The sequence below is a fragment of the Oncorhynchus clarkii genome, chromosome 3 (genome assembly GCF_045791955.1).
Source record: "Oncorhynchus clarkii lewisi isolate Uvic-CL-2024 chromosome 3, UVic_Ocla_1.0, whole genome shotgun sequence".
Classification (NCBI taxonomy): Eukaryota; Metazoa; Chordata; class Actinopteri; order Salmoniformes; family Salmonidae; genus Oncorhynchus; species Oncorhynchus clarkii.
The window spans coordinates 84,778,326-84,800,829 of NC_092149.1; the positions used below are offsets into that span (position 1 = coordinate 84,778,326).

Here is a 22,504-nt window from a genome sequence, read left to right on the forward strand (position 1 = left end):
CACCATAGGAAATGAGGCCTGCAAATGAGGCCTGCAAGTTGCCTTGTTTTTTTTAGAGATTCCTCCCTGAGATTGGAAGGTTGGAAGTTCGATTCCCAGCTTAGTCATACCAAAGACTGTATAAATGAGACCTGATGCGTCTCTGCTTGGCCCTCAGCATTAAGGATATAGATTTTGGGGTAAGGCAAGCTACCTCGCGCTACAGGAAGCTACCTCGCGCTACAGGAAGCTACCTCGCGCTACAGGAAGCTATCTCAAGGTAGGGCGTCATTGTAAATAAGAATTTGTTCTTAACTAACTTGCCTCGTTAAATGAACGTAAAATAAAAAATAAATATATACTTTGGTACTTAAGTATATTTTAGAAATAACATCTTCTTTTGACACTTCAGTATATTTAAAACCAAAAAAACAGTTTTACTTTTACTCAAATTATATTTTACTGGGTGACTTTCATTTTTACTTCAATCATTTTCTATTAAGGTATCTTTACTTTTACTCAAATAATAAGATTGGGTACTTTTTCCACCACTGGGGGGTTGGAACCGAAATAGTTTTCTAATCATTTCGTTCTAAACAGAACCATCTGAAATGGAAGGCAATGCCAATTCAGACGGTTAAAATATATACGCCGTGCAGTGCAAGCCTCATTCAAATAGACAAACACAAATGATAAAGATGGAACAAAGACCTCGTCACAGAGTGATGAAGCAAACTCATGTGAAATCTAAACTTTACTATTTTAGTTAATTAAATTAAATCTAGTCTACCGGTAGCATTAGACCAGCGTCCTCGAATTATGGGCAATGTTGCGTTTCATAAATAAATCATCACAATTTCCCTAGTGTGTTGTATTTTCATATTTCAAAAGTACATTGTTATAACTGAGTAACTTTGCTGGGACAAAACTCAGCTGAGAAGTTTTAATTAAATCCATGACTTTGATCAACTGCAGTGGGAAAAAAAAGAATGACGTAATTAATCAAATGAATGGTAATTAAAAATAAATCATAATAAATATCTCACAAAGAAGTCGATAATGATCCAAATATTGACTTAGCTATAAAAGGTGCACATAATATTTATAATACAATGTTTGAATGTCTTTGTCATGATTTGTAATTTCAATCACTCATATCTTCTGTGCTTCCTTTTTGCAATGTACATACTGTGGCTTGGCTATTTGACATTTAGTCATTTCATAAACGAGATACAATATTCTAACGGGACCTTGGCAAAAGGACCTACTATATTGAGATAACTGGACTATTGGGATTTAACATGACACAGGTTCTGATAAAGCCGTGGCATTTAATTTGATAGCGGTTGCGCTGACACCGGGATTTGTCTTTAACTCTTGGGGAGTTGCTTCAGAGCTGTTTCAGTAAAAATCTATGTCATTCCAATCATCTCTCTAGTACGCCCCCTTGCCACTATCCTCTTGCCCCCTTAATTCCTTGTCCCACTTCGTCCCTTGTCCCCTTGTCTCCTTGTCTCCTTGCCTTGAGGATCACCTGACTTACTCTGATAGGACTTATGGATCCTTTTCTTTGAATCTGAATAAAAGTGAGACAGGCTACGCATGCAAAAGTCTTTAGGTAGTTTCACATGCCCATACCAGCAGCCGTAGACACCAAGAGGGAGGGAGGAGGGAGGAGGAGGAAGAGGAGGAGGGAGAGAGAGAAGAACACATGCCCATACCAGCAGCCGTAAACACCAAGACGGAGGGAGGAGGGAGGAGGAGGAGGAAGAGGAGGAGGGAGAGAGAGAAGAACACATGCCCATACCAGCAGCCATAGACACCAAGAGGGAGGGAGGAGGGAGGAGGAGGAAGAGGAGGAGGGAGAGAGAGAGAAGAACACATGCCCATACCAGCAGCCATAGACACCAAGAGGGAGGGAGGAGGGAGGAGGAGGAAGAGGAGGAGGGAGAGAGAGAGAAGAACACATGCCCATACCAGCAGCCGTAGACACCAAGAGGGAGGGAGGAGGGAGGAGGAGGAAGAGGAGGAGGGGGAGAGAGAGAGAAGAACACATGCCCATACCAGCAGCCGTAGACACCAAGAGGGAGGGAGGAGGGAGGAGGAGGGAGAGGAGGAGGGAGAGAGAGAGAAGAACACATGCCCATACCAGCAGCCATAGACACCAAGAGGGAGGGAGGAAGGAGGAGGAGGAAGAGGAGGAGGGAGAGAGAGAGAAGAACACATGCCCATACCAGCAGTCATAGACACCAAGAGGGAGGGAGGAAGGAGGAAGAGGAGGAAGGAGAGAGAGAGAGAAGAACACATGCCCATACCAGCAGCCATAGACACCAAGAGGGAGGGAGGAAGGAGGAGGAGGAAGAGGAGGAGGGAGAGAGAGAGAAGAACACATGCCCATACCAGCAGTCATAGACACCAAGAGGGAGGGAGGAAGGAGGAAGAGGAGGAAGGAGAGAGAGAGAGAAGAACACATGCCCATACCAGCAGCCATAGACACCAAGAGGGAGGGAGGAAGGAGGAGGAGGAAGAGGAGGAGGGAGAGAGAAGAACACATGCCCATACAAGCAGCCATAGACACCAAGAGGGAGGGAGGAGGGAGGAGGAGGAAGAGGAGGAGGGAGAGAGAGAGAGAGAAGAACACATGCCTATACCAGCAGCCATAGACACCAAGAGGGAGGGAGGAGGGAGGAGGAGGAAGAGGAAGAGGGAGAGAGAGAGAACACATGCCCATACCAGCAGCCATAGACACCAAGAGGGAGGGAGGAGGGAGGAGGAGGAAGAGGAGGAGGGAGAGAGAGAGAAGAACAAATGCCCATACCAGCAGCCATAGACACCAAGAGGGAGGGAGGAGGAAGAGGAGGAGGGAGAGAGAGAAGAACACATGCCCATACCAGCAGCCATAGACACAAAGAGGGAGGGAGGAGGGAGGAGGAGGAAGAGGAGGAGGGAGAGAAGAACACATGCCCATACCAGCAGCCGTAGACACCAAGAAGGAGGGAGGAGGAGGAAGAGGAGGAGGGAGAGAGAGAGAGAGAAAGAGAGAGAGAAAGAAGAACACATGCCCATACCAGCAGCCATAGACACCAAGAGGGAGGGAGGAGGGAGGAGGAGGAAGAGGAGGAGGGAGGGAGAGAGAGAGAAGAACACATGCCCATACCAGCAGCCATAGACACCAAGAGGGAGGGAGGAGGGAGGAAGAGGAAGAGGAGGGAGAGAGAGAGAAGAACACATGCCCACACCAGCAGCCATAGACACCAAGAGGGAGGGAGGAAGGAGGAGGAGGAAGAGGAGGAGGGAGAGAGAGAGAGAAGAACACAAGGCCCAGAGTGAAAAGGAAAGTGAAGGCAAGCAGAAACCCAGTTAGTGTATAGTGGAGAAACCCAAAAGATCAACTCAGAACAGTAAATAAATTGAGGGGGAGGGAGGAAAAACTCTGATTGGCTGGAGCTGATTGGCTCCCAAGTGGGTGGGTCTATGACCTCCCAGGACCACCCATGGCTGCACCCCTGCCCAGTCATGTGAAACCCATAGATTAGGGCCTAATGAATATCCACTATTGATGGATGTCCTTACATGAATTGTAAGTCAGTAGTTGAAATTGTTGCATTTTGCTTTGACATTTTTCTTCAGCATAGATTCAACCTCGGGGGGAGATTTGCAAATTGGCTACTTTGAAAAATCTGAAATAGAAAATATATTTTGATTTGTTTAAGACTTTTTTGGTTACTACATGATTCCATATGTGTTCTTTCACAGTGTTGATGTCTTCACTTGTATTTTACAACGTAGAAAATAGTAAAAATAAAGAAAAACCCTGAATGATTTGACTGATTTGACTGATACTGTATACCTCTCCATAATGCGTGGGAATACTTTGGAAACATTTTCCAAATAAAAAACATTTGGACCTCATTTGCTGTTGTTTTTGCAGTCTTACTTCCACCCTAAAAATGTTTTTTTTTTTTTGGGGGGGGGGCAAATAAAATCACCCGCAGGCCAAATTGGGCCGGCGGCCAACAGTTTGGGGAACCCTGGTCTAAGATATGCTAAGAGATGCTTCGGTAGGTCTTATCTAAGAGTAGTGCTCAAGCAAAAGTGACTGAAAGAACCACAACACGCACATGACGCCACCGTGGTATGCAGCCGGTCACATGCACCTCACGTGGTTGTTTGTGAATGGTGGTGTGTTTTGTTTTGTTTATGTATTGTAGAGAGGCAGAGAGGTTAGGAGAAGAGACAGAGAGGTTAGGAGAAGAGACAGAGAGGTTAGGAGAAGAGGCAGAGAGGTTAGGAGAAGAGACAAAGAGTTTAGGAGAAGAGACAGAAAGGTTAGGAGAAGAGACAGAGAGGCTAGGAGAAGAGACAGAGAGGTTAGGAGAAGAGGCAGAGAGGTTAGGAGAAGAGACAAAGAGGTTAGGAGAAGAGACAGAGAGGTTAGGAGAAGAGACAAAGAGGTTAGGAGAAGAGACAGAGAGGTTAGGAGAAGAGACAGAGAGGTTAGGAGAAGAGACAGAGAGGCTAGGAGAAGAGACAGAGAGGTTAGGAGAAGAGACAAAGAGGTTAGGAGAAGAGACAGAGAGGTTAGGAGAAGAGACAGAGAGGCTAGGAGAAGAGACAGAGAGGTTAGGAGAAGAGACAAAGAGGTTAGGAGAAGAGACAGAGAGGTTAGGAGAAGAGACAGAGAGGCTAGGAGAAGAGACAGAGAGGTTAGGAGAAGAGACAGAGAGGCTAGGAGAAGAGACAGAGAGGTTAGGAGAAGAGACAGAGAGGCTAGGAGAAGAGACAGAGAGGTTAGGAGAAGAGACAGAGAGGTTAGGAGAAGAGACAGAGAAGTTAGGAGAAGAGACAGAGAGGTTAGGAGAAGAGACAGAGAGGTTAGGAGAAGAGACAGAGGTTTGGAGAAGAGACAGAGAGGTTAGGAGAAGAGACAGAGAGGTTAGGAGAAGAGACAGAGAAGTTAGGAGAAGAGACAGAGAGGTTAGGAGAAGAGACAGAGAGGCTAGGAGAAGAGACAGAGAGGTTAGGAGAAGAGACAGAGAGGTTAGGAGAAGAGAGAGAGGTTAGGAGAAGAGACAGAGGTTAGGAGAAGAGACGGAGAGGTTAGGAGAAGAGACAGAGAGGTTAGGAGAAGAGACGGAGAGGTTAGGAGAAGAGACAGAGGTTAGGAAAAGAGACAGAGAGGTTAGGAGAAGAGACAAAGAGGTTAGGAGAAGAGACAGAGAGGTTAGGAGAAGAGACAGAGAGGCTAGGAGAAGAGACAGAGAGGTTAGGAGAAGAGACAGAGAGGTTAGGAGAAGATACAGAGAGGTTAGGAGAAGAGACAGAGAGGTTAGGAGAAGAGACAGAGAGGTTAGGAGAAGAGGCAGAGAGGTTAGGAGAAGAGACAGAGAGGTTAGGAGAAGAGACAGAGAGGTTAGGAGAAGAGACAGAGAGGCTAGGAGAAGAGACAGAGAGGTTAGGAGAAGAGACAAAGAGGTTAGGAGAAGAGACAGAGAGGTTAGGAGAAGAGACAGAGAGGCTAGGAGAAGAGACAGAGAGGTTAGGAGAAGAGACAGAGAGGCTAGGAGAAGAGACAGAGAGGTTAGGAGAAGAGACAGAGAGGCTAGGAGAAGAGACAGAGAGGTTAGGAGAAGAGACAGAGAGGTTAGGAGAAGAGACAGAGAGGCTAGGAGAAGAGACAGAGAGGTTAGGAGAAGAGACAGAGAGGCTAGGAGAAGAGACAGAGAGGTTAGGAGAAGAGACAGAGAGGCTAGGAGAAGAGACAGAGAGGTTAGGAGAAGAGACAGAGAGGTTAGGAGAAGAGACAGAGGTTTGGAGAAGAGACAGAGAGGTTAGGAGAAGAGACAGAGAGGTTAGGAGAAGAGACAGAGAAGTTAGGAGAAGAGACAGAGGTTATGAGAAGAGACAGAGGTTAGGAGAAGAGACAGAGAGGTTAGGAGAAGAGACAGAGAGGTTAGGAGAAGAGACTAAGACGTTAGGAGAAGAGACAGAGGTTAGGAGAAGAGACAGAGGTTAGGAGAAGAGACAGAGAGGTTAGGAGAGGAGACAGAGAGGTTAGGAGAAGAGACAGAGAGGCTAGGAGAAGAGAAAGAGAGGCTAGGAGAAGAGACAGAGAGGCTAGGAGAAGAGACAGAGAGGTTAGGAGAAGAGACAGAGAGGTTAGGAGAAGAGACTAAGACGTTAGGAGAAGAGACAGAGGTTAGGAGAAGAGACAGAGAGGTTAGGAGAAGAGACAGAGAGGTTAGGAGAAGAGACAGAGAGGCTAGGAGAAGAGACAAAGAGGTTAGGAGAAGAGACAGAGAGGTTAGGAGAAGAGACAGAGAGGCTAGGAGAAGAGACAGAGAGGTTAGGAGAAGAGACAGAGAGGTTAGGAGAAGATACAGAGAGGTTAGGAGAAGAGACAGAGAGGTTAGGAGAAGAGACAGAGAGGTTAGGAGAAGAGGCAGAGAGGTTAGGAGAAGAGACAGAGAGGTTATTAGAAGAGACAGAGGTTAGGAGAAGAGACAGAGAGGTTAGGAGAAGAGACAGAGAGGTTAGGAGAAGAGATAGAGAGGCCAAATTGGGCCGGCGGCCAACAGTTTGGGGAACCCTGGTCTAAGATATGCTAAGAGATGCTTCGGTAGGTCTTATCTAAGAGTAGTGCTCAAGCAAAAGTGACTGAAAGAACCACAACACGCACATGACGCCACCGTGGTATGCAGCCGGTCACATGCACCTCACGTGGTTGTTTGTGAATGGTGGTGTGTTTTGTTTTGTTTATGTATTGTAGTGAGGCAGAGAGGTTCGGAGAAGAGACAGAGAGGTTAGGAGAAGAGACAGAGAGGTTAGGAGAAGAGGCAGAGAGGTTAGGAGAAGAGACAAAGAGGTTAGGAGAAGAGACAGAGAGGTTAGGAGAAGAGACAGAGAGGCTAGGAGAAGAGACAGAGAGGTTAGGAGAAGAGTCAGAGAGGCTAGGAGAAGAGACAGAGGCTAGGAGAAGAGACAGAGAGGTTAGGAGAAGAGGCAGAGAGGTTAGGAGAAGAGACAGAGAGGCTAGGAGAAGAGACAGAGAGGTTAGGAGAAGAGACAGATAGGTTAGGAGAAGAGACAGAGAGGTTAGGAGAAGAGACAGATAGGTTAGGAGAAGAGACAGAGAGGTTAGGAGAAGAGACAGGAAAGAGAAAGAAAGGACAACTGAGATAAGATTAAGACAGAAATGGAGAGTGAGGTCATGACAGATACCAGAAAGATAAAAAGAAAATGGGAGAAGAGAGAGACAGAGAGATGTAGAGAGAGGGAGAAATTGTTGATACAGTCTATGTCTATGTGTGTGAACATACCAGTACATGTGATTACTGTACATTTATGTGTACAGTATATGCATTTGTATTTGAGTGTGTGTGTGTGTGTGTGTGTGTGTATGTGTGTGTGTTGTATGTGCGAGGAACACGGGGCGTGTTCCCCTACCTGAGGTGGACTGTCTGTTTTTGCGTGGGGAGCGTGTGAGGCGTTGGTAGGGGTCAGCAGCTCCGTACAGGTCCAACGTGCTCACACACATCAGGATGGTCTTCTGAATGTAGTCCACCACCACTAGACCATTGCAGCTCCCAAACGCTAGACTGACACACAGAAACACACACAGAAACACACACAGAAACACAGAGCAAGTCTAGTTAGTGTGAAATGGATTGGAGTAACTGAAAGAACACGAGGTTCTGCACCCATAACCTGAAGAATAGTTCCTATCTAATGTAATTGGCATCTTAGTATATATAGTACTGTTCACTCTTAGGGGGAGGGGGGGGGGGGGGTAACGAGTGGATGACAGAGGAGCCTCTTAAAGAAGAAGTTACAGGTCTGTGAGAGCCAGAAATCTTGCTGGTTTGTAGGTGACCAAATACTTATTTTCCACCATAATTTGCAAATAAATTCATTAAAAATCCTACAAAGTGATTTTCTGGATTTTTTTCTCCTCATTTTGTCTGTCATAGTTGAAGTATACCTATGATGAAAATTACAGGCCTCTCATCTTTTTAAGTGGGAGAACTTGCACAATTGGTGGCTGACAAACTACTTTTTTGCCCCACTGTACATATATGAAACATACATATATTGATTCCAATGTACACTAGAACATCACTTTAGATTGCAGCTCAATATACTGAGACCTAACCCCAGTGTATATACTGTTTCTTTCATACCAAGTGGTATGCAGATGTAGAGACATAAGCCCAGTGTATGTACTGTTTCTTTCATACCAAGTGGTATGCAGATGTAGAGACATAAGCCCAGTGTATGTGTAGGGGTGAAAACCTACAGTACCAGTGCCAAGACAGTATACAGAACAAACTGAAGAGATGACTAAAATCCACTTTAACGAATGAATAGCTTCAGGGGAGCACGGTTAGTGACCTTGTCTGTGTATGCCTCCTGCACTGTAGACTCACTGTAGACTCTTATTTTATTTTTTTTAAGAGCTGCGAATGTATCAACTTTTTCGACCAAACTCTGGAAAACATAAGCTTGGTAATGACCTTGAGGTTTTTCTATTGATTAACTGTAGAGAAGCAGCCAAGGAGGAATCAAAGTTTCTCTCCTCTGTCAAAACAGCCTCTTTTCCCAGAAAACCAGACACGTTTTTTTCAAAACTTTTTTTGAATCATGTTTCACCGATTACAGTTTCCTTCTGCTACGGTTAAATTATAGATGAGTGGGTGAAATGAAATATGTATTCGTGTATTTAGGCGTATGCTTTATTCAATTTATTAGAAAATAGCTGCTGGGATGATGAATAAAGAGGCAGAGAGGGACTGAGACAGAAAGGGACAGAGAGAGAGAGAGGGACAGAGACAGAAAGGGACAGAGAGAGAGAGAGGGACAGAGACAGAGGGACAGAGAGAGAGAGAGAGAGAGAGAGAGAGAGAGAGAGAGAGGGGACAGAGACAGAGAGGGACAGACAGAGACACAGAGAGAGAGAGAGGGAGAGAGAGGGACAGAGGCAGAGAGGGACAGAGACAGAGAGGGACAGAGAGAGAGAGAGTGAGAGAGAGAGAGAGAGAGAGAGAGAGAGAGAGAGGGAGAGAGAGAGGGACAGAAAGAGAGAGAGGCAGAGAGACCGAGGGACAGAGACAGAGAGGGACAGAGACAGAGAGGGACAGAGAGCCGAGAGTCACTCACAGGCCATAGGCAGAGTTGATATCCAGGCTGGTGATCTGCTGGGGGGGCTCTCTATCCACCCATTGCAGCTGCATCACCAACTCAGCCTGGTACCCCGGGGGCATGCGCACTGGACGACTCTTCACCCTGACATACAGAGAGGGAGGGAGGGGGGGATAGAGGGGAAAGACAGTTTGAAAGTTATAACAATTTTACCATCACAGCGACACCTTGGTAGACCTTGTTGAGGTGTCTGACAGCGACACCTTGGTAGACCATGTTGAGGTGTCTGACAGCGACACCTTGGTAGACCCTGTTGAGGTGTCTGACAGCGACACCTTGGTAGACCCTGTTGAGGTGTCTGACAGCGACACCTTGGTAGACCCTGTTGAGGTGTCTGACAGCGACACCTTGGTAGACCCTGTTGAGGTGTCTGACAGCAACACCTTGGTAGACCCTGTTGAGGTGTCTGACAGCGACACCTTGGTAGACCCTGTCGAGGTGTATGACAGAAGTGACTCACTTGCGGTAGTGGAGGCTGTCTTGTGAGCCGTTGCTGGGGCTACCGGGCATCTGGGGGGAGTGGGAACTGGGGTCTGAGAAACACTGGTCTGTCTCTGACAGGGAGATGATGTCCTCTGAATCAAACTGCAGACGCACTTCTAGAGACTGTGGATTAGATTAGATGATATTAGATGTATTATCCTGCCACAGGGGGAAAGTTGTGTGGTGCTTCAAAAGACAATACAAATTCATAAATACTGTAGTAAAAAAGAGAGTAGAATATAAATATAGTATTTAATGTAGTATTTTGCAGACTTTAAAACACTGTAGTGTTTTGTGGACTATGGTATACTGCAGTATTTACTGTAGTATTTTGTAGACTAGTATACTGTAGTATTTACTGTAGTGTTTTGCAGACTGTAGTCTACTGTAGTATTTACTGTAGTGTTTTGCAGACTGTAGTATACTGTAGTATTTACTGTAGTGGTTTGCAGACTGTAGTATACTGTAGTATTTACTGTAGTGTTTCTGGGGACTTTACTGTAGTTTTTACTTAAGTGTTTTCATTTGTTATCTTTGACATTGAAGTGGGGGGGGGGGCTTTCTCCTTGAGAAAACCTACTGAACAAGACGCTAAAATAGCACATTTTCCATAACCTGTTGGTAGGTAGGACTGGGTTCTGAACAGAGAGTTCAGAGCTCCTGCTCTAATCTATAGGAACAAAATGTATGGTCTATACTTGTCACGTAGGTTTCTCACTCACGGGTGACACAAATTGGGATATTGGGGAGGGGAAGGCCTAGGGTATATGCAAATTAGAATACTGTAGTACTACTGTAGTACTACTGTAGTACTACCTATAATTAAACAAGTGTGCGGACTGAACTGTTTTTGCAGAAATTTCTGCAGTATATACAGAGTTTTTGTGTGGATAATACTGTAGTATTTACTGCAGAGTTTTTGTGTGGATAATACTGTAGGATTTACTACATAGTTTTTGTGTGGATAATACTGTAGTATTGTAGTTGAATCAGCTGTACTGACTGGGGAAGCGGGTTAGGAAACATCTCTCATCCACTCACCACTATCTCTGCGTTGGCGTCGTGTTTGCTGAAACGGTAGAGGATGACGTGGGCAGAGATGCCCACCACACAGAAGAGACGGCTCTGCGGGCACCAGCGGACCATCTGAATGGCGTAAGGGTCCTCCTCTACCTGCTCGACCGCCCGGCCTTCACCCGCATTGGGGTTCTCAAACACCTTAGACGTTTTCAGCTTGTACAGCATCTGGAGCGTAACTGGTCACACAAAGAGTCTAGTTTATAAATGCAAAAAATTGAGTTCTTATGTAATTAGAATCAGTGAAGTGTTAGTATTGATGATAATATAGCAGTGGTAGTATTGCTGGGTATTGTTGATAATATAGTGGTGTCAGTACTGCCGATAATATAGTAGTGTTGGTATTGTTGAGTATTGTTTATAATATAGTAGTGGTAGCATTGATGATAATATAGCAGCGATGATAGTATAGTAGCGATAGCATTGATGCTAATATGGCAGTAGTAGTATTGCCGAGTATTGTTTATAATATAGTAGCGCTAGTATTGATGATAATACAGCAGCGGTATTACTGCCGAGTATTGTTCATGCTATAGCAGTGTTAGTATTTCTGAGTATTGTTCATAATATAGTAGGGTAAGTATTGACGATAATGTTAGTATCGTTGACACTGTAGTAGTGTTGAGTATTGCCAATGATACAGTATTGTTGAGCACTGTTGACAATATAGTAGTGGCAGTATTGTCGACAATATAGTAGGATTGGTATTGTTGCGCATTGTCGATACTATATCAGTGCTAGCATTGCCGAGTATTGTTGCTGATATAGTATTGTCGAGTATTGTTGACAACATCGTAGTATTAGTATTGACAAGCAGTGGCGATAATATGGCATTTCTGAGTATTGTTGAGTAGTGTTGAGTATTGTTCATAGCACAGCAGTGTTAGCATTGTTGAGTAGTGTTGAGTATTGTTCATAGCACAGCAGTGTTAGCATTGTTGAGTAGTGTTGAGTATTGTTCATAGCACAGCAGTGTTAGCATTGTTGAGTAGTGTTGAGTATTGTTCATAGCACAGCAGTGTTAGCATTGTTGAGTAGTGTTGAGTATTGTTCATAGCACAGCAGTGTTAGCATTGTTGAGTAGTGTTGAGTATTGTTCATAGCACAGCAGTGTTAGCATTGTTGAGTAGTGTTGAGTATTGTTCATAGCACAGCAGTGTTAGCATTGTTGAGTAGTGTTGAGTATTGTTCATAGCACAGCAGTGTTAGCATTGTTGAGTAGTGTTGAGTATTGTTCATAGCACAGCAGTGTTAGCATTGTTGAGTAGTGTTGAGTATTGTTCATAGCACAGCAGTGTTAGTATTGTAGAGAACTGTCGATAATATATTATTGTTGATTATTTTACGTTTATTTAATTAACTAGGCAAGTCAGTTAAGAACAAATTCTTATTTTCAATGACGGCCTAGGAACAGTGGGTTAACTGCCTTGTTCAGGAGCAGAACGGCAGAACGACCTTGTCAGCTCAGGGATTTGAACTTGCAACCTTTCGTTTACTAGTCCAACGCTTTAACCACTAGGCTACATTGATGTGTAGAGTGTCGATGTGTAATAATGTGGTATTTTTGAATATGGTTGCCAATATAGCATTGTTGATACTATAGTATTGTTGATTATATAGTATTGTTGATAATATAGTATTGTTGATAATATAGTATTGTTGATAATATAGTATTGCTGATACTATAGTATTGTTGATAATATAGTATTGATGATAATATAGTATTGTTGATAATATATTATTGTTGATACTACAGTATTGTTGATACTACAGTATTGTTGATACTATAGTATTGTTGATGCTATAGTATGGTTGATAATATAGTATTGTTGATAATATAGTATTGTTGATACTATAGTATTGTTGATAATATAGTATTGTTGATACTATAGTATTGTTGATAATATAGTATTGTTGATACTATAGCATTGTCGATAATATAGTATTGTTGATACTACAGTATTGTTGATACTATAGTATTGTTGATAATATAGTATTGTTGATACTATAGTATTGTTGATACTATAGTATTGTTGATACTATAGTATTGCTGATACTATAGTATTGTTGATAATATAGTATTGTTGATACTACAGTAGTGTTGATACTATAGTATTGTTGATACTATAGTATTGTTGATAATATAGTATTGTTGATACTACAGTATTGTTGATACTACAGTATTGTTGATACTATAGTATTGTTGATACTATAGTATTGTTGATAATATTGTATTGTCGATAATATAGTATTGTTGATAATATAGCATTGTTGATAATATAGTATTGTTGATACTATAGTATTGTTGATACTATAGTATTGTTGATACTGTAGTATTGTTGATAATATAGTACTGTCGATACTATAGTATTGTTGATACTATAGTATTGTTGATAATATAGTATTGTTGATACTATAGTATTGCCGATACTATAGTATTGTTGATAATACAGTATTGTTGATACTGTAGTATTGTTGGTACTATAGTATTGTTGATATTGTTGATACTATAGTATTGTTGATACTATAGTATTGTTGATACTATAGTATTGTTGATACTATAGTAGTGTTGATAATATAGTATTGTTGATACTACAGTATTGTTGATACTATAGTATTGTTGATACTATAGTATTGTTGATAATATAGTATTGTTGATACTATAGTATTGTTGATACTATAGTATTGTTGATGCTATAGTATTGTTGATAATATAGTATTGTTGATAATATAGTATTGTTGATACTATAGTATTGTTGATAATATAGTATTGTTGATACTATAGTATTGTCGATACTATGGTATTGTTGATACTATAGTATTGTTGATACTATAGTATTGTTAATAATATAGTATTGTTGATACTATAGTATTGCCGATACTATAGTATTGTTGATAATATAGTATTGTTGATACCGTAGTATTGCTGGTACTATAGTATTGTTGATACTATAGTATTGTTGATACTATAGTATTGTTGATAATATAGTCGTGTTAGTATTGTAACATAAGAAAGGAAGGGAGAGAGTGAACTTACTAGCAGATGCGTCCCAAAACTTTACGGTTCCATCTGCGTGTCTGCATAAAGAGTAAAAGATGGGGGCAAAGGTCAAGAGAACAGTCCGTGTCCAATCCTGAATGAGACACTGCTTTTATCAACAACAAACACAAAGGGGAGCAGAGGAAAACTTTATTACTTCCTGTCTGAATGAATTCACACACTTTGACAACAAAGTCTCCAACAGTACGGAACCCACTGACTCACCCTGTGACGATAACCTCTGGGTAGGTCTGTGAGCCTAATGTCCACGTACCGCCACTCACTGGCCACTCCTGTCAGGAATAAGACAGATGGTCAATGGACTGAAAAGTTCCCCAAACGGAATTGAGCTTTTTTGTTGTTGTTCGCTTTAGTATTACTTTGTCATTGTCTGACCTATGACCTATGACCTGTAGCGTACCTTGTGGCTGTAGCCGGTCTTCTTCTGCTTGGCTCCTACGGAGTAGAGGACTGGGATGATATCCGGGGGGCACTCGGCGAAGTAGGCTGTACAGGTGACAGGAGACTCGTGGATGTCCATGGGGTATGGGTTCTCAAAGATGGGGAAACTTGCAACAGGAGAAGGGAAAGAAAAATTATATAATGTGCATGTCGAGTTCTCACAGGGAAGTACGTGTGTGTGTGTGTGTGTGTGTGTGTGTGTGTGTGTGTGTGTGTGTGTGTGTGTGTGTGTGACTGATACAGAATGTTATCACCAACATTTTTGAAATGACAAATAACCAAAAGGTCCAATATGTTCTAACTGTGAGTAGTGTAGTTTGTGGATATCCAATGGGCATCTGATGCATATTTCAACCTTTTGGTGGTAGCATAGCAGAACACCACCCAAGACACCAACCACTTCAATACATACCCAGCAGCTAATTGTCCAAGCACTATTCCATATCAACGCTGTAATTATGTAAACACAGAGTCATAAAACTATGGAGGAATAGTTGATGTGTAATCTGCAGTTTTACGTGGTAGGATGCTGTCTGGGACTATTGTAGTTTTATGTGCTAGGATGCTGTCTGGGACTATTGTTGTTTTATGTGGTAGGATGCTGTCTGGGACTATTATAGTTGTGATGTGGTAGGATGCTGTCTGGGACTATTGTTGTTTTATGTGGTAGGATGCTGTCTGGGACTATTATAGTTGTGATGTGGTAGGATGCTGTCTGGGACTAATATAGTTTTATGTGGTAGGATGCTGTCTGGGACTAATATAGTTTTATGTGGTAGGATGCTGTCTGGGACTAGTATAGCTGTATGTGGTAGGATGCTGTCTGTGACTATTGTAGTTTTATGTGGTAGGATGCTGTCTGTGACTACTATAGTTTTATGTGGTAGGATGATGTCTGGGACTATTGTAGTTTTATGTGGTAGGATGCTGTCTGGGACTAATATAGTTTTACGTGGTAGGATGCTGTCTGGGACTACTATAGTTGTGATGTGTTTATAGAGGAGTGTTATTCCCCCTGGTGATGTCTAACATTTGGCCTGACGGTGTCACCTAGACAGCTGTGAGAAGACGGAGTCATATCCAGTCACATCCGGAGTTGACAGCCTGGTTTCCTCTGGACCACAGCAGCAGCAGCAGCCTGTGTGTGTGTGTGTGTGTGTGTGTGTGTGTGTGTGTGTGTGTGTGTGTGTGTGTGTGTGTGTGTGTGTGAACATACTTGCTCTGTGTCAGATCAACCATGATAAAGTCCTTTTCTAGAAGCAGCACCACCGCATACGGATCCTGGATCTCTGTAGACAGTAACACAGAGAACAAATACATTAACTACACAGGAAGGAACATTAAATATACTGTATGTTTCTACATCTCCACAGAGTAACATATGTGTGTATTTGATGTAGGGAGGGAGGGAAAGAGAGCGAGAGTGAGAGAGAGAAAGAGAGAGAGATTTTACTTAATCCTTTAAACCCCAGCTAATGACCATGGCCCCTCAACTCACTGTTGGAGTATGGGGTGTCACAGAGCACCAGGAACTCTACGATAGGGTGGTCCATCTCCAGCACCGTGATGGCCTTGCCATGCATGATGGTCAGGGTGGGCCTCCGTCCCCCAGCCTTGTCGTATGACAGACCCCCAGAGAAGATGACATAGGGCTCGTTGCTGTGGAAACAGAGAAGATGACATAGGGCTCGTTGCTGTGGAAACAGAGAAGATGACGTAGAGCTCACTGCTGTGGAAACAGACTCTCTCCCAGTCTAAAGTGTCTGTCCCTGTCCCAGTCTAAAGTGTCTGTCTCTGTCCCAGTCTAAAGTGTCTGTCTCTGTCCCAGTCTAAAGTGTCTGTCTCTGTCCCAGTCTAAAGTGTCTGTCTCTGTCCCAGTCTAAAGTGTCTGTCTCTGTCCCAGTCTAAAGTGTCTGTCTCTGTCCCAGTCTAAAGTGTCTGTCTCTGTCCCAGTCTAAAGTGTCTGTCTCTGTCCCAGTCTAAAGTGTCTGTCTCTGTCCCAGTCTAAAGTGTCTGTCTCTGTCCCAGTCTAAAGTGTCTGTCTCTGTCCCAGTCTAAAGTGTCTGTCTCTGTACCAGTCTAAAGTGTATGTCACTGTCCCAGTCTAAAGTGTATGTCACTGTCCCAGTCTAAAGTGTCTGTCTCTGTCCCAGTCTAAAGTGTCTGTCTCTGTCCCAGTCTAAAGTGTCTGTCTCTGTCCCAGTCTAAAGTGTCTGTCTCTGTCCCAGTCTAAAGTGTCTGTCTCTGTCCCAGTCTAAAGTGTCTGTCTCTGTCCCAGTCTAAAGTGTCTGTCTCTGTCCCAGTCTAAAGTGTCTGTCCCTGTTCCAGTCTAAAGTGTCTGTCTCTGTCCCAGTCTAAAGTGTCTGTCTCTGTCCCAGTCTAAAGTGTATGTCACTGTCCCAGTCTAAAGTGTCTGTCTCTGTCCCAGTCTAAAGTGTCTGTCTCTGTCCCAGTCTAAAGTGTATGTCACTGTCCCAGTCTAAAGTGTCTGTCTCTGTCCCAGTCTAAAGTGTCTGTCCCTGTTCCAGTCTAAAGTGTCTGTCTCTGTCCCAGTCTAAAGTGTCTGTCTCTGTCCCAGTCTAAAGTGGATGTCACAGTCCCAGTCTAAAGTGTCTGTCTCTGTCCCAGTCTAAAGTGTATGTCACTGTCCCAGTCTAAAGTGTCTGTCTCTGTCCCAGTCTAAAGTGTCTGTCTCTGTCCCAGTCTAAAGTGTCAGTCTCTGTCCCAGTCTAAAGTGTATGTCTCTGTCCCAGTCTAAAGTGTCTGTCTCTGTCCCAGTCTAAAGTGTCTGTCTCTGTCCCAGTCTAAAGTGTATGTCACTGTCCCAGTCTAAAGTGTCTGTCTCTGTCAAAGTCTAAAGTGTATGTCACTGTCCCAGTCTAAAGTGTCTGTCTATGTCCCAGTCTAAAGTGTATGTCACTGTCCCAGTCTAAAGTGTCTGTCTCTGTCCCAGTCTAAAGTGTCTGTCTCTGTCCCAGTCTAAAGTGTCAGTCTCTGTCCCAGTCTAAAGTGTATGTCACTGTCCCAGTCTAAAGTGTCTGTCTCTGTCCCAGTCTAAAGTGTATGTCACTGTCCCAGTCTAAAGTGTCTGTCTCTGTCCCAGTCTAAAGTGTCTGTCCCTGTTCCAGTCTAAAGTGTCTGTCTCTGTCCCAGTCTAAAGTGTCTGTCTCTGTCCCAGTCTAAAGTGTCTGTCTCTGTCCCAGTCTAAAGTGTCTGTCCCTGTTCCAGTCTAAAGTGTCTGTCTCTGTCCCAGTCTAAAGTGTCTGTCTCTGTCCCAGTCTAAAGTGTATGTCACTGTCCCAGTCTAAAGTGTCTGTCTCTGTCCCAGTCTAAAGTGTCTGTCCCTGTTCCAGTCTAAAGTGTCTGTCCCTGTCCCAGTCTAAAGTGTCTGTCCCTGTCCCAGTCTAAAGTGTCTGTCCCTGTCCCAGTCTAAAGTGTCTGTCTCTGTCCCAGTCTAAAGTGTCTGTCACTGTCCCAGTCTAAAGTGTCTGTCTCTGTCCCAGTCTAAAGTGTCTGTCTCTGTCCCAGTCTAAAGTGTACGTCACTGTCCCAGTCTAAAGTGTCTGTCTCTGTCCCAGTCTAAAGTGTCTGTCTCTGTCCCAGTCTAAAGTGTCTGTCTCTGTCCCAGTCTAAAGTGTCTGTCTCTGTCCCAGTCTAAAGTGTCTGTCTCTGTCCCAGTCTAAAGTGTCTGTCTCTGTCCCAGTCTAAAGTGTCTGTCTCTGTCCCAGTCTAAAGTGTCTGTCTCTGTCCCAGTCTAAAGTGTCTGTCTCTGTCCCAGTCTAAAGTGTCTGTCTCTGTCCCAGTCTAAAGTGTATGTCACTGTCCCAGTCTAAAGTGTCTGTCTCTGTCCCAGTCTAAAGTGTCTGTCCCTGTTCCAGTCTAAAGTGTCTGTCTCTGTCCCAGTCTAAAGTGTCTGTCTCTGTCCCAGTCTAAAGTGGATGTCACAGTCCCAGTCTAAAGTGTCTGTCTCTGTCCCAGTCTAAAGTGTCTGTCTCTGTCCCAGTCTAAAGTGTCTGTCTCTGTCCCAGTCTAAAGTGTCTGTCTCTGTCCCAGTCTAAAGTGTCTGTCTCTGTCCCAGTCTAAAGTGTCTGTCTCTGTCCCAGTCTAAAGTGTCTGTCTCTGTCCCAGTCTAAAGTGTCTGTCTCTGTCCCAGTCTAAAGTGTCTGTCTCTGTCCCAGTCTAAAGTGTCTGTCTCTGTCCCAGTCTAAAGTGTCTGTCTCTGTCCCAGTCTAAAGTGTCTGTCTCTGTCCCAGTCTAAAGTGTCTGTCTCTGTCCCAGTACATGACTCACATTTGCTTAATTAGCTTTTCTATACAGTTGAAGTCAGAAGTTTACAAACACTTAGGTTGGTGTCATTAAAACTTGTTTTTCAACCACTCCACATATTTCTTGTTAATAAACTATAGTTTTGACAAGTCGGTTACGACATCTAATTTGTGCATGACACAAGTAATTCTTCTAACAATTGTTTACAGACAGATTATTTAACTTATAATTCACTGTATCACCATTCCAGTGGGTCAGACGTTTACATACACTAAGATGACTGTGCCTTTAAACAGCTTGGAAAACTACAGAAAATTGTGTCATGGCTTTAGAAGCTTCTGATAGGCTAATGGACATAATTTGAGTCAATTGGAGGTGGACCTGTGGATGTATTTCAAGGCTTTCCTTCAAACTCAGGTCCTCTTTGCTTGACATCATGGGAAAATCAAAAGAAATCAAGCCAAGACCTCAGAAAAAAACTGTAGACCTCCACAAGTCTGGGTCATCCTTGGGAGCAATTTACAAACGCCTGAAGGTACCACGTTCATCTGTACAAACAATAGTACGCAAGTATAAACACCATGGAACCACGCAGCCGTCATACCAATCAGGAAGGAGACGCGTTCTGTCGCCTAGAGATTAACGTACTTTGGTGCGAAAAGTGCAAATCAATCCCAGAACAACAGCAAAGGAGGAAACAGGTACAAAAGTATCTATATCCACAGTAAAACGCGTCCTATATAGAAATAACCGGAAAGGCCACTCAGCAAGGAGAGGCCATTGCTCCAAAACCACCATTAAAAAAGCCAGACTACGGTTTGCAACTGCACATGGGGACAAAGATCGTACTTTTTGGAGAAATGTCCTCTGGTCTGATGAAACAAAAACTGTTTGGCCATAATGACCATCGTTATGTTTGGAGGAAAAAGGGGGAGGCTTGCAAGCCGAAGAATACCATCCCAACCGTGAAGCACGGGGGTGGCAGCATCATGTTGTGGGGGTGCTTTGCTGCAGGAGGGACTGGTGCACTTCACAAAATAGATGGCATCATGAGGAAGGGAACATTATGTGGATATATTGAAGCAACATCTCAAGACATCAGTCAGGAAGTTAAAGCTTGGTCGCAAATGGGTCTTCCAAATAGACAATGACCCCAAGCATACTTCCAAAGTATTGTGGCAAAATGGCTTAATAAGGACAACAAAGTCAAGGTATTGGAGTGGCCATCACAAAGGCCTGACCTCAATCCCATAGAAAATTTGTGGGCAGAACTGAAAAAGAGTGTGTGAGCAAGTATGCCTATAAACCTGACTCAGTTAAACCAGCTCTGTCAGGAGGAATGGGACAAAATTCACCCAACTTATTGTGGGAAGCTTGTTGAGAGTGTCATGACGTTGCCCTCTTTGGGTACAGCGAGTACCATCCCACTCTCTCTGTCTCCTAAAACTAGGTTGCTGTGGTCAGAGAGGTTGTAAATTCCTGGAGGAGATGATCTCCTCATGGCCACAGTATAGAGACAGAGTGAATTTTCATAGAGAACAAAGGAATTTCTTCCACCTCACAGAACTTGAGGCAACATTTATGTTCTGGAGAAGGTATAAAAGATTGGTGAAGAATCTACGAACTGGTCAATTTTTTACAACTTGCGGAAGCTCATGGGAGACGGTGCGGCCACATTACCATAACGCTGTTTATATAATAGCCTCAGATTTGAGGTTTACATCTAATTGTTGTATAAGATGAATGAGTGAAGATGATACTGTTTGTAAAATTGTGTAATGTGATTTTGAACTTTTTAATGAAGGAAACTCCAATTCCCTTTTGAGTTTAACTAATCAGAGGACCGCCCATGTGCCCAGTTAGGGTCGGGCATCCTGGGACAGGCCCTTTTCTGCAATTCCGAATAAAACCCCACCTTGAGAATTTCTTAACGGACCACGTTTTTTCTCCATTACGAGAACAAAGGTTGCAGACCACCTAGATAATGAGAGGGTCAAGGTTTGAGACCAGACTGCTGAATCTTTTAACGATCCCACGTGGATAAACTCTCAGACTATCGATACCGACAGAATAAGAACAAGTCTTTGATATTAATTACTAGTCTGCAGCTAGGAATTCGGTATCATTGAACGCAAAAAAAAACAACCGCCGAAACATCTATTCTATAACATTCATGAATGAATGTCACTCTGAACTATCCATTCTAACCACGGCAGAGAGAGAGCGGACAATTCTCCAACAGAAACAAACTTCTCAATAGAGATCCCGATGATACACTGAGTGTAAATATATATATTGATTGTAATTGTTCCCGAATGAGTGAGCGTTCATGTGTAAAGGATTAGCATTTCAATTGTTATAATTATCAACTGTGTGTTATTTTATCTCAGTCGACCCCCACTTCCCTTTTGTACACCAAGCCGCGATGCCGGTTTATCCCACTAGGGAAACTCCGCTATTATTTACTTGTAACTATCTATTGTTTGTTTATGCATATCTGTGACTTTCTTAGTTAATAAATAAATGATTTAAGACAATTGATGTATGGATGACTCATAGTGAAGACTGGGTTCGTGCCGATAACCAACAACTTACGACATTTGGAATGAGACTAACGTGAGGTAAATCATTCTTAATTATTAACTATTGATCAGGTATGAAAATATCTGAAAAGTTATATTAGGAAAACTATAACTTTGCAATCTGAATATTTTCCTTGGTGCCCCGACTTCCTAGTTAATTACAGTTACATGATGAATCAGTTTAATCATGTAATAATAATTACAGAGAATCTTTGATAAAAGCTAAGTCTTCAGTTAATGATGGTAAAGACACGACAAGAGCTACCCAAAACGTTTGACTCAAGTTAAACAATGTAAAGTGTTGGGGAATAATCAGAATTAGTTGGTAACATGGGTAAGATGTTTTATATTCATCATATGTTTGTAAGTTTCTTCTCATCAGAATGTTTATTTTTGTATAATACTGTGGCCGGGTTGCAATTATCTGTTCTCTGTCAGGACTAAGTTACTTGGGCCGGAGAGAGGGGAGAGGTCAAGCGTGTATCTCTTGGCTCCACAATGTCTGTGTGCCAGTCAATGTGTCTCTGTGATCTTGTCAAGATAGGATGGATTTGATATATGCCTGTTGATATGGAGGATTTGTTTATGGTTCTGAGTTTGAGAAAATAACATAGTTTAGGAGACAAAGCTGAACGATAAATTATGCCAATGCTGTCTGGCTATGTGTGTCTTTGCTATAAAGGATCTCAGTTGCAATGTGTAAGGGACTCTCAGAGAATTCATTTATAGACACTGAATTGATCTGAGAGTCACAGGGTTGTGATGGAGCTCATATAATTAACGATGGAGTTTGTGATAACTAACTCTGACTTGTGTGTGGTTTGCTCTCATGATTTGGTAAATACAGGAAATTTCCACGACAAAAGGCAATGCTACCAAATTGAGTGTATGTAAACTTCTGATCCACTGGGAATGTGATGAAAGAAATAAAAGCTGAAAAAATAATTCTCTCTACTATTATTCTGACATTTCACGTTCTTAAATTAAAGTGGTGATCCTAACTGACCTAAGACAGGGAATTTTTACTAGGATTAAATGTTAGGAATTGTGAAAAAGCTGAGTTTAAATGTATTTGGCTAAGGTGTATGTAAAACTTCTGACTTCAACTGTATGTCTCTTTTAAATCGAACTTCACACAACTAGAACTACAAGCCTCAATTGTAAATCCACAAGCCATTTAAAGGAGGGAAATAGGAAAAGATAACAGGGATCAAGCATTCCCAACAGACAACAAAAATCATGAATCGGATAAGAATTTCAGAGGCTCTCCTCTCAATCCCGTGTGTGGAGATATGAAACGCTTTTAAAAAGGCTCTCTGTACTGTTAATTGTCTTCTTGTGTGATATAAAGCCTTCATATGGATGACTCAGACCTATCTGGAGCATGTTCATACTGAGTTTCACTTCAGAAGCACAT

At 42.8% G+C, this 22,504-nt stretch overlaps 1 protein-coding gene across 1 annotated transcript in view; it reads right to left on the reverse strand.

Moving 5' to 3' along the window:
* Positions 1 to 22,504, reverse strand: part of LOC139406187 (syntaxin-binding protein 5-like) — a 236,343-nt gene that overhangs the window by 80,155 nt on the left and 133,684 nt on the right. The window contains exons 10-18 of the mRNA XM_071148687.1: positions 15,738 to 15,898; positions 15,456 to 15,528; positions 14,199 to 14,346; positions 14,003 to 14,070; positions 13,775 to 13,815; positions 10,702 to 10,916; positions 9,638 to 9,783; positions 9,136 to 9,261; positions 7,426 to 7,577 (exon numbers count right to left, since the gene is read on the reverse strand). Coding sequence (XP_071004788.1) covers positions 7,426 to 7,577; positions 9,136 to 9,261; positions 9,638 to 9,783; positions 10,702 to 10,916; positions 13,775 to 13,815; positions 14,003 to 14,070; positions 14,199 to 14,346; positions 15,456 to 15,528; positions 15,738 to 15,898 — 1,130 coding nt within the window. The remainder of the gene's footprint in view (positions 1 to 7,425; positions 7,578 to 9,135; positions 9,262 to 9,637; positions 9,784 to 10,701; positions 10,917 to 13,774; positions 13,816 to 14,002; positions 14,071 to 14,198; positions 14,347 to 15,455; positions 15,529 to 15,737; positions 15,899 to 22,504) is intronic.